Raw genomic sequence first — 11,797 nt, forward strand, 5'->3', positions numbered from 1 at the left:
TGACGTATCTCTGCTTCGGGTCACTTCACCCACCTAATCCCCTTGGGTTTTGCTATTTTAAATAAAAAGTGGACAGTGGTTGATTACTCTTATCCTTCCCACCACACACACACACACACACACACGTTCTCATTCTGTTTGATGACCTCACAGGCCAGGGTTTTCTCTTTAAATGGATTCGTAGTCATTTGCCTTTGCAGGAAGGTTAATAATTCATTTCAGACCTGCTGCTGCTGTTATAAAGAACACAGTTGGCTTTTCTGTGCATGCACTTGCTGCAGGAAATTGTTGCCTAGTACTGTTGTGAACTCTGTCCTTCATGATAGCCGCATCTAAGTAGGCCGAACTAACATCCTGAGAATGGAAGTAGGCGACTGTAGAAGGTCGCTTTCTGCTTAAGACATATGGTGGATTGGATCATCTACAGAAAGGAGAATTATTGGTAGACAAGGAGATTTGCTATTTGCAGACAGAGTAGAGAGGAAATGTTTTCAGTACAGAACTTAAAAGTTTTAGAAGATGATGAAATTGGTGATTCTGAATGAATAATCTTATGACTCTTCTGATTTTTTTATTTGTATCATTACATATTCTAATGAAACATCAGTAGGGTTAAAAGTCATGTCTAGTTTGAACTTAGGTGATTTCTCTAACAAAGCACTTGTTAAGGGACATGCTTTCTAAAAGTGTGTTAACATACTATAATATACACTTCAAACTTAGAAATTCTTACGTTCTCACTAGATTGTAAGCTCTCTGAGGGCAGGACTCCTGTTTTTTATTCTTGTTTTTCTTTCCCTCTTTGTATATTTCTTTAGCTGATCAGTATACCTTGTGTGTAGTTCGGTACGTGCCTTTTGAAAGGTGATTTCTTTTTAAATCAATATGCACACTCCTTAAGATTTGTTCCCATGGTAAATACATTATATTAGAACTGGCAGTTGGAAGAAACCTGATAGTAAAATTTCAACCTATAATCTATGTAACCTATCCAGAGGTTCTTCTTGAGTATATTGACTTAACCATTGATTTTCACTAAGCCATAGTAGTAATATAGCAGAGAATTAAAATATATGGAAATCAAATGTTACATGTCTTTTTCTTTTATACTGAAGCAAAAGGAGAAACTGGTTCACAACTTCCATCAGAAATCTCATCAGTTGGTCAAGAGGATGTTATTAGCATAAATGCAACTCAGACAGAAGATATCTCGGTGGCTCAAAAAGATCTGCCTGAAAACTCCATTGTCAACTGTGACTCCCAAGCCCTCAATATGCTAGCTGACCTAGCATTAAGTGCTGCTACTTCTACCACACCACCATCTGAGCCCAGGAGCTTTCCCTGCGCCTCTGAATCACCACAGAATGATGTTTTGCTTTCTAAAGAACATTCTGTGCGCGGTACATCTGACCATGAGTATCACAGAGGAGTTAAAAATCAAAAAGGTGGACTGTTACCTAAGCCCTCCTCTGAGAAGAAGAGTAGTCCGGCACCCGATTCCCCCATCAGCCAAGAGGAGGAGAGCGTGGCTCCTGGCAGTCCGGCCCCCGTGGAAGCCGCATCAGCCCTTTCTGAGGAAACGCTAGAAAGTAATGATGCAAGCCAAAGCTCTTTTGTTGCCGTGGAACATTCCTATGCCCTGCTCCTTGCGGAACATTCAAAGAAGCACCTACAGCAGAGAGGAACCTCCAGCCCTGCCTTCGCCAAGAATGGCCCCAAAGGCCCTGAGGCGGGGACCCCGGTGGGGAAAGTAATGCCATTCCGGCACCAGCAGAGCGCGTCCCCGCTGCAGAAGCTGTCCGAGGCCCTGGTGCTCAAGCGCAGGAGCAGATTGCTGTCCTCCGGCCTGAAGGACTTTCACTGCTCTCACACTGTGTTCAGCTGTGACGGCTCCGTTAAGGTCACTTTCACATGTGACACGGAGTATGTGTTCAGCTTGGACAGCAAGTATACCAACAACCCGCTGGAAAAAACTGTAATCCGAGCACTACATGGGTAAGTAGGAGTGACACTCCATGAAAACGGACGTGACTTTTGTGTTGAGATAAATGCAGTGGGAAGGAATCCTTGTGCCAGACTTTGGGCAAAGAGAAGTCCTGTGTGTGCATCCGATAACTTAGTAATAATATCAGGCAGTCGTGTTTACTGACAACTAAGAAAATGAGGCTGGTTTTGCCCCTGTCATGGTCACATGGAGACCTTTTGCAAGCTGACTTTAACCCTGTGAATGGCTTTCCATTTTGAGATGCTTCTACATAAGCCTTTGTGGTCTTTGAATTACAATATTTAAATGAGATCTTAATGTAAAATCGTGAGATAGAGAAATAATGTTTTACAGCCTAAATTCCGGAAGAAACATTTCAAGAATTACTTCTAGCTTGTTAAGCTGGTCAGATTGTTCTGCGTGAGCAGGTTTACATGGGGTTGTTCTGTAAATCTTTAAGGGGCCAAGGCAGTCACAGCAGAGGGACTGAAGGCACAGGCTTTGGAGTATGGGCTGACCCAGGTTTTTAACGTAGGTTCTCCCACTTAACTAGCTTCTGTGACCTGGAAGAGGTTCCTGTTCTCTGGGGTAGTGCTTCTCAATCTTTACTCTCTGACAGCTTATTTAGAGATCTTATTCAAGTGCAGATTGTGACTCAAGTCTGTTTGGGACGGGCCTCTGGGCCTCCGAGTCTACATTTCTAACAGATTTCCAGGTGAAGCCAGTGGAGGATGGCAGTCTGTAGGGACCCCTTCGAAGGATGGGTTAGTAATAGCTACAAGTGAGGTTGCTGTGTACTGGAGGGTTTTGTGCAGTGACTGGCACATACTGGTAAGTGGTAACCATTACTATTCCCAATGAGCGCTCGCTAAAGGGAATGGCACTCAGCTACCTCTTCGTGGAGTGTTTCACCTAGGAGCGGCTCAATTGTGTCAGACTTCTCTCCGTGCTCTGGTTACAAGCTTGCACTCATGGGAGCATCGACTTAACATTTGCATCTACTCAGGACGGTCATTTCCATAGCCTTCATCCTGCTTACCTGAAGCCCAGCTCTGCAGCCCCTCTGACTCTTCTCACTGCCACTCTCTGCTTTACTTTTGCCGGGCAAATGGCCAGAAATGTTTTCTCCCTGTGTGGTTTCAGGAGATTTGCCAGGACTGTAATCTGAAAATAGTGTTCTGCTGAATTGCCCACAGAGATATTTTAATCTTCAGACTTTCCCAACTATTAGAAGAAACACACAAAAATAGAAAAGAAATGAGTTGGCCAGACTTGGCAAAAATGAGGATTTGGGTGGTTGCTGGAGCCATTATTCACGTAATAGGTATATTGTGTCCAGAGAGAGTTGGAGTGGAGTAAAAGAAAAATCCTAGACCAGGAGCCCGGAGACCTCTGTTCGAGTCGTGGCTCTACCGCGTAAAGGTTTTGTGATCTAAAAGAAGTTAGTTTTCAAAGCTCTGATTTTCAGTTCCCTCTTCTGCCTCTGTTAAGTGAGGGGATTAGATTCATTGTCATTATTTGTTACATTAACTTCATTTTTATCTTATTCATTGTTTCAAGTTTGTATATTTTTAATACAAAAATGAACACATTTAAAACTAAGAATCACCAATTTCAGTGATTTTTTTGCATGTTTTTTTCCTTAAAATCTCAGGCCCTGGAACACTGACTTACCTGATAATGTGGAAGAAGTGAAGCTTTTACTTCATATGTGGGTAGCTCTGTTTTACAGCAAGCAGAACAAAGTCATACGGTCATCCCGAAAAGTGGTAGAACACAGCAACCCAGCAAAATATGTGTCTATAAATAGCACATTAGAATCTTTTGAATTCAGTGAAATTGAGGAGTCCTCCAGTGTGGAAAGATGTTCTGTAGACCCTCTTTTGGAGACCAATGAAACTCCCACAGGTCATGCTGCCGACGTGTCCTTCCCTGACACTAACGCCTTGCTTCCCTTCATGAAACCACCACCCACGGGAGGCTTGGAATTCTGGGTACAGAATGAACAGAAAGAAATTTGTGCAGGAGAGGGTCATCCAGATACCCCAGAAAGCCAGAATTTGATTTATTCTTGTAATAATGAGGTAAGTAAAGCTGAATACTATATGTGCTGACATTTTTGAAGAAATTTTTTTTTTTTTCTTGATATGTAAAATCACATTCAAAACATGTCATTGGTTTCTTTTAGGAAGGTGGATTCTCTGTGTAAAGGATTAATATCAAAACTTAGTTTCCGTAAATGTCGCTCTGGATTGTCTGCAGGTGGAGCTTTTCTCCATCCTAATTGAAGACGCAGAAGTAGAAACAAACCATGGGGGTCAAATGGGCCTGGGGACCAGCCATAATGGTGTCACTTATCAGTTGTATAATTTGGGGCAAATTACTTGTTCTCTCTGAGCATGCTCTCTTATCTTTTAAAAGAGGTAAATAATATCTGTTCTTAGAATAGGTTTTTTATTTTATTCGAGAGCAAGAGAGCAGGAGCAGAGTGGGAGAGTGGGGGGTGCAGAGAGAGAGGGAGAAGCAGGCTCCCCACTGAGCAGGGAGCTCGATGCGGGGCTCAATCCCAGGACCCTGAGATCCTGACCTGAGCTGAAGGCAGACGCTTCACCGACTGAGCCACCCAGATGCCCTAGAATAGTTTTTAAGGATCATATGCAGTAATAAATATTATAAGTCTTTGGTAAACCTTAAACTGAAATTGAATATGTTAAAAATTATTAGAACAGTAAGTACAATGCTAGACTCTTCTGGTAACTATTAGTAAATATGGAAAATACACTTTGTTTCTTTCCATTGTTCTCAACTAATGTTCAGCAATACCACATTTTAACTGGAGCAAATAAAAAAGTTATATCAAAAGTCTATAAGTAAATGGATTGACAAAATATGTGCCTCTTTAAGGTTTCAGCATTGGTCTCTTCCAGGATACTTTTGCATGGGTTTGGGCACCTGCAGTGCGCGTCTTAACATTGAATAGACAGCGTTTCTATACCTGGGGTTACGTGGGGATTTGCGGGTCTAGGGACAAACCTCAGAGAGCCTGTGTCTCCAGATGCTCATCTTTATCAAAATGAAACTGATGGTGTGCTGTGGACTAGACAGTGGTTTGCGCCCTTTGCTCACATTAGCTCAGTCTCACACAGCCTGGTGAATAAGGACCACCCCCCCATCTTATAGATGAGGAGACTAAGTCTGCTTCTCTCTCTCCCTCTGCCCCTTCCCCTGCTTGTGCTCTCTCTCAAATAAATAAACAAACAAATAGATCTTTCTTTAAAAAAAGAATCTCTACCTTAGAATAAGAAAATATAGTTTAGGGGCGCCTGGGTGGCTCAGTTGGTTAAGCGACTGCCTTTGGCTCAGGTCATGATCCTGGAGTCCTGGGATCAAGTCCCGCATCAGGCTCCCTGCTCAGTGGGGAGTCTGCTTCTCCCTCTGACCCTCCTCCCTCTCATGCTCTCTGTCTCTCATTCTCTCTCTCTCAAAAAAATAAAATCTTTAAAAAATTTAAAAAAAAAGAAAAAATCTAGAAGACTTTGATTACTACCTGATAAAGTATTTTTTGTTGTTTTAATCTGTAATCACCATCATCATTACTAATTCTAGGAATGGTGTTTTTGCAAATGTGAAATAGTATTAAGAAATAGAGTATTAAAATTAATTTCTATAGCATATACTTAAGTTTTTTTCCATCATCTCCTTGGCTACCATGCCCATACTTTAAAGGCGTGCGCACATGCACTATCCCCTGCCGTCTTCCCCACGTGGGCAAACTAGACGTGAAGAGAACTCCAGCACCATAGGCATTAGAAACCATTGGCATGTTGCTCTGAGTCATGTGTTTAAATGTGTGGGTTAATGAACTAAATAAGAAAAAAATAAAAAGTTCTTTTTAAGTATCAGACTTTATGTTAAACATATTACACTTCGCCAGTAGTAAAAAATATCTGTCAATATAAACATAGGAAGTTGATGACAATTTGCATTTCACGAAGTCCATAGGCCTGGTGAGATTAGCAGCCACAGCATGATTGAAGGGTCACAGGAAAGTTTTCAGAATGACTCTTACCATCAAGACTTTTCTATGCTTTGTGTCTGGCCAATCATGTCCTCTTAAAACTCTGAGTCTCCACCCTACCCTGCCATTTATGTGGGTCAGTGTCTTTCTTTGTTTAAGACAGAAGTCTTTTTAACAGATTTGAAACCCAGGTCCTGACTTTGAGTATGATCGCCTCAAGACGTGGCAGGAAATCTGTGACCATAATGTTCCAAATATTATAGGTGTATGGTCAGTGATGATCAGTCCATTTTACCATACTCTGGACAAGACCATGCTTCAGCCTTAAAACAGCCTGTTTATGAGGTCATCAGAATGTCCAGAGGTATTCCGCTAGTGTTTAACCTATATCCTTCCTGCTTTAAAGTGATCCTTTTGGTTCAGTTTGTTAATGCAAACTGCACTATGTTTTCTGTTGTTCTGTTGAATAGGAGTATTGTAATGAGAGAGTTACAAGCAAAGAAGATAGCTAAGGGGTAAGGGATCTTTATTTACCAGAATGGAGATTGACACCCTCGAAAAACTGCTCATCAGTCATACTACAAGAGATCATAATTTACTCTTTCCTCATGGGAGAGTTCCAGATGACAGTGTATTTGTGGTTTGATCGAAAGCTAGTGTTTAAAATAAGTTATTCTTTGCTTTAAAAAACTATCTTTTAATCTTACTGAAAAACACTTAAAACTGAGTCCTTTTTTCTCTAGTACTGCATTTCTGCATTAGGTGATGCTAGTTAGCAAACAGGCTGCATTTTCAGGTCTTTGCATTGTCACTGGTCCAGCCACTTTTCTTCCCAAAAGTCAATTAAAAAAAAAACAAAACAAAAAACTGTGCAGTTAAAGGTTTGAAGCTCTCATTTGTGTGTATATTTAAAGAAAAATTCCTATTTTGGGCTGTTGTAAGTCTGCCTAAAAAAGAGAGGGATTTGCTTGATTTCTACCCTGTGATATTCTTAAAGATTAAAAGATTCAAAAGAACAAACTGACATTGATTCTTGTCCACTCTGTTCTTCACCATAAGTGATGTGAAAAAAGAGTCTATTTGACTCTTGATTTTTCTTTTTGTCATTTCAGATAATGGGGGGTAAAGCCAAACAAGACCCATCAGATAAACTAGAGACTTCTAATCTTGGAAGTACCCAAACTAATGGACCTTCTATTCCCGGTGAAGATAAAACCTTTGAGCCACTTGATAGCACAAGAGTGACTTACAGTGATACTGTCACACAAACCACATTCAGCAAGACTTACGATGGGCTCAGCGATCAGTCGGTGACTTGTCAGAAGTCTGTGTACAGCACCCTGGAAAGCAAAGTTGATATTTTTCATGCAGCAGTGCAAACAAAAACCAGTGCTTTACAGGGCCTCATCCAGCAGAGCAGCCCCATGAGCAAAGAATGTCAGCCTTCATTGGAGAGTAAGGATGATACAGAGTATGTGATGATTAATCTGGAACCAGTTACGTTCACTTTTGAAAAAAACACCTATGTACCAATACAGACAGAAGTTGCAAATAGAAGCGATGAACCTACAACCTTTAATACGGAGTTGATTAAGCAAGTGTCACCTGCTCCGAGTCTTAGACATCCTGTGTCATTTGAAAAGGCACAAACACAAGGCCTTAGGGATGTTCCCTCTCCAGCAATGTCCAAACAAAAAGGCACTAAGTACCTTTGTGCCTCCTCAGTAAGTAGAGAGACACTTGCAAAAGAAATGTGTTCATGTTCACTACAGAAAGAGATTCCTGCTCCAGGCTTATCACCACCATCTGATAATTCGAGGGTAGCCGAGGCGTTGTCATTAGTTAAAAGTTCTAATCATTCGTCACCCAGGGAAGAAATGAAACTCTCTCAAGAATTTTTCCTGCAGACTCAGAGTCTCTTTGGCATATCTTCGGAAGAAATTGTAGAGCCGTCCCAGGTTGAAGAAGTGGTCTCGGCATCTGCCTCCGCCACTTTGGGAAGAACTACCTCTCGTAACTGCATTCCGCCAACGGGTGATACGACAGGTAGCTCCTCGGAACCAGTGAGTGACAGGAGTGCTCTAAAGAGTGAAAATAGGAATTTTGAACCCTTTGATTCAGCTTTTACCAAGCAAACGAACCTCTCTGTGAGTAGAGAGGAGGCCAGCCTGGAGTTCTCCGAGGATGATTCTGACATTGACCTCACTCTCACAATATCGCCACCCACCAGCCCCAGAGAAGAGATGCCCGCGGGGGGACTAGAGCTGAGGCAGGAGGCCCCCATGTCGAATCTGGAACTTCAGGACACGACTGAAGAGGTAATCGGGCCAGAAGAGGTGACTCTCCTAGAAAACCCAGAAGTGGATTCTGCTGATTTTACATCCGTGTTCCCTACAGTGCCAGAGAAATCGTTAGAAAGTAAGGAGAGAAAAGGTGATAATTTACAAACAGTTACCCTAATACTTTCTAAAGAAACTTGCGCCCTTGAGATTGCAGAGGAAGTGAACGTTACCTCAGACTTTCCCTTTGCCTCTTTAATTGAAGAAGTGTCACCAGCTTCCAGTCCTGACCCCCAGGACCCAGTTGAAGCAGCACAGCCATCTCAGGCCTTGTCTCTGTGTAGTTTACAACTGGCCGATACACAGCGGGAGAGAAATGCCAGATTCTCCCGGATCGAGTCAGTAGATTCGACCTTCACGGAGAAAGGAAATTCTTTTGTTGGTCCTATCCATCCAGTGGGACAAGATAGCCTAATTGGAGTCCAGCAAATGCAGCTTTCTGCTGAAATGCCGCTAGTAGGAAGTAAGCATCCAGAAAGAAAAGATGGCCATTTGACCCTTCCTGGTAAAGTAACTGAGGAAATTGTCCCAGGGGGGCACTGTGAGGTTGAGGGTTTCTCTTTCTCAGAAAAGGTGCCATGCTGTGATACGAAGCTGGGACAGCCTGCCCCGGCTGCCAAACACGGAGAGGACATCAAGCTTTCTCTAGAAAAGTTGGTGACATCGGGAAATCCACTGCAGCCAGTTAGCATACAGAACAGGAATTTAAGTCCTCTTGTCTTGGAGACCGGTGAGCCTCCATTTAGTCCTAGAAAGATGACTGAAAATAAGTTTTTGGCAGACACATTTGTTTCTACAACTGCTCCAAGTGGTATAGTGAATGTGTCACTAAAACAGCAGACCAGCCCTAAAAGTATTAAAAATCTCTTTAGCAGTGATGTGAAGACAGATGGAGGCGTTTACGCGCAAGCTCAGTCCTTGAGCTCTGGCTCAGTTGGCAGAGCTGATACATGGACACACACACACTCAGAGATCCCCAAACTTGCTTTTCCCTCAGATGGTGCTGCCTTACCCCACTGTCCCAGACCCACAAACACAGAAACCGGGTTCCAGACACAGGAAATCTCAGTAGTCAGAATGGCCAGTTTGCTGAAGAATGGTGACGCTGAGGCCAAATTCCATGAAGAAATCACAGATCTAGGAGGTGTTGACTCCCAGTCAAGCACCACATCTCCAAAAGGCAAACAAAAAATAATTCATGTGCTGCAAGATAGGGCAGTGTGTGAAACAAAAGATTTGCTGAACGCTGGGCTTTTCCCCATGTGTGTGCCTGGGGATTCATACCATAAAACAGCCATCACCGGTGAAAATACCAGTAGAGAGCCCTGTGCTTCCGTCGTTCCCCAGTCTTGTGCCCCTCTTGTTTGTGGAGTCTCTGAAGAGCAGACAGCAAATAAGGGCTCTGGTGAGGGGCTCAGAGCCGAGGAGGACTCGGGGACCGTGGGTGGAGACGTGGATGTCAGTGTGAATTCTGACATCCATTATGAGCCGCTTTCTGGAGAGTCTGATCAAGACTCTTGCGGGGACTGTAGAAATCCCAAATCAGAGGTAGAGGGTTCCTGCACTTTGAGGTATAGTCAAACCAAGAAAGAAGAAGATGCTTCAAAAGATGATTATGACTCTTTCCTGAGCCTAAATAACAGTGATAATGAAGAGTGGGGCTACTCTGCCCATGCCCCAGGGCTGGAGACGGGCATTGCTCCCAGACACTGGCTCGTTGGATTCAAGAAAGAAGACAGGTGTGTGCCATCTTATATCCAGATCCGAGACCTCCGTGGCATCCCCAGGACTTACGCTAATTTCACCATAACTAAAGAGCTCACAGATACCACAAGAACTTTGCACAGCCTGAAGAGGCACCCCAATTTCACTGCAAAATGTGGCTTGCTCAGTTCCTGGACAAATACCTGGCAGGTGGCAGATGACCTCACCCAGAACACTTTAGATCTGGAGTATCTGCGTTTTGCACATAAGCTAAAACAAATTGTAAAGAAGGGCGATTCTCGGCCTTCTGCCTCCTCCACCAATGTCTTTCCAAAGGAGCCTCCTCTAATTGGTGCTGGAGCCTTCCCTCTGACAAAAGTGTCCGAGTCCCCGGCTCTGCACCTTGCATCCCGCAGCAGAAGCCCCCTTGTGGTAACAGTGGTGCACTCAGGCTCCTGGCAGCAGGGCCCACGCAGGACAGGCCACACGCTTGGCAGTTTGGACAGTTCTTCCTTTTGGAAGGAGAGCTGTGGTCACAGTAGAAATCATCTTGAAAATTCTGGAAGAAATCAGACTGTTTCATTCCACCTCAACAAACTGAAATACAACACTACTTTAAAAGAATCCCGGAACGATATTTCACTTATTCTCAATGAATACGCTGAATTCAACAAGGTGATGAAGAATAGCAGCCCGGTCGTTTTCCCAGAGAAAGAGTCCACCATGGCTTCTGGAGAAGCTGCCTCTCGAGAGCTGTATTCCTCTTTCCCACGGGCAGCCTCCTATGAAGACATGATCACAGACCTGTGCACCAGTTTGCACGTCAAACTGAAGAGTGTGGTCCAAGAGGCCTGTAAGAGCCCCTTCCTGTTCTACGTCCTGGAGACCGAAGACCAGTCATTCTTTGTGAGAACAAAGGTACAGTGCCAGCTTCCCCTTCGAGCTTGCATGGTTCCAGTAGCCGTCTGACTTTGTCTTAGAGCTCGTACATTTAGCGTTCATGGCTTCAGAGAGAAATCATGACAGGAAGTGGCCTTTGAGTCTGACAGCTCCGTCTGTCTGCATATAAGTGTTCAGCTGCGGAAATCCCAGACCCATCATGGGTCCCGCGTCATGTGTCACCTCTGCTTGTCATGTCTATTTCCATCAGTCTGGAGTAGTTCCTCTGTCGTGTGTTATCTTTGGTGACCTTGACAGTATTGAAGGATGTACGCCAGTTATGTGAGAGTTTCCTTCAGTTTATGTGCATCTCCTGTTTCCTCATGATTTATGCATTTTAGATGAAAATACCCACATGCGATGTTCTCCTCTTAATGCACCATGTCAGCTTGTCCCACTCCTGTGTATTAATTTCTTTCCCATAAAGATGGTTTCTGCCAGGTTCCTCCACCTCCAATGTAAAGTTAATAAATGTGCTGTAATTATTAATGAGTGGGGAGGGAGAATAGGCTATATAAAAATATCCTATTCTGCATCAGACTTTCACCCACCCGGGTGAATATCCATTGACGGTTGCCTGAAGCAGCTACTAATATGATCGTTGCTTGGGGGGCAGATGGGGGGCGGGGGTTTCAATTCCATCCTTCCTTGTACGTTTATTAGTGGGCGTTCTGCTGCAGGGTAGAGCTTTCCCTTCTCCAGCATATGCTTATTTATACCCCATGGGCCCACATTCCATATAATTTTACTCATTTACCATCCAGTCCCTCATCATTTTTTGTTCATTCTTTTTTTTTTTTATAATTTTTTTTT

The 11,797-nt window shown here is 43.4% G+C and overlaps 1 protein-coding gene across 11 annotated transcripts in view; it reads left to right on the top strand.

Moving 5' to 3' along the window:
• TASOR2 (transcription activation suppressor family member 2) overlaps positions 1 to 11,797 on the top strand; it is a 72,852-nt gene that overhangs the window by 49,659 nt on the left and 11,396 nt on the right. For all 11 annotated transcript variants that reach the window (XM_081820521.1, XM_081820518.1, XM_081820519.1 and 8 more), the window contains 3 exons: positions 1,116 to 1,995; positions 3,639 to 4,068; positions 7,115 to 10,963. In XM_081820521.1, coding sequence (XP_081676647.1) covers positions 1,116 to 1,995; positions 3,639 to 4,068; positions 7,115 to 10,963 — 5,159 coding nt within the window. The remainder of the gene's footprint in view (positions 1 to 1,115; positions 1,996 to 3,638; positions 4,069 to 7,114; positions 10,964 to 11,797) is intronic.

Source organism: Leptonychotes weddellii, chromosome 5, assembly GCF_054177405.1.
Source record: "Leptonychotes weddellii isolate Sample4059 chromosome 5, ASM5417740v2, whole genome shotgun sequence".
Taxonomy (NCBI): Eukaryota; Metazoa; Chordata; class Mammalia; order Carnivora; family Phocidae; genus Leptonychotes; species Leptonychotes weddellii.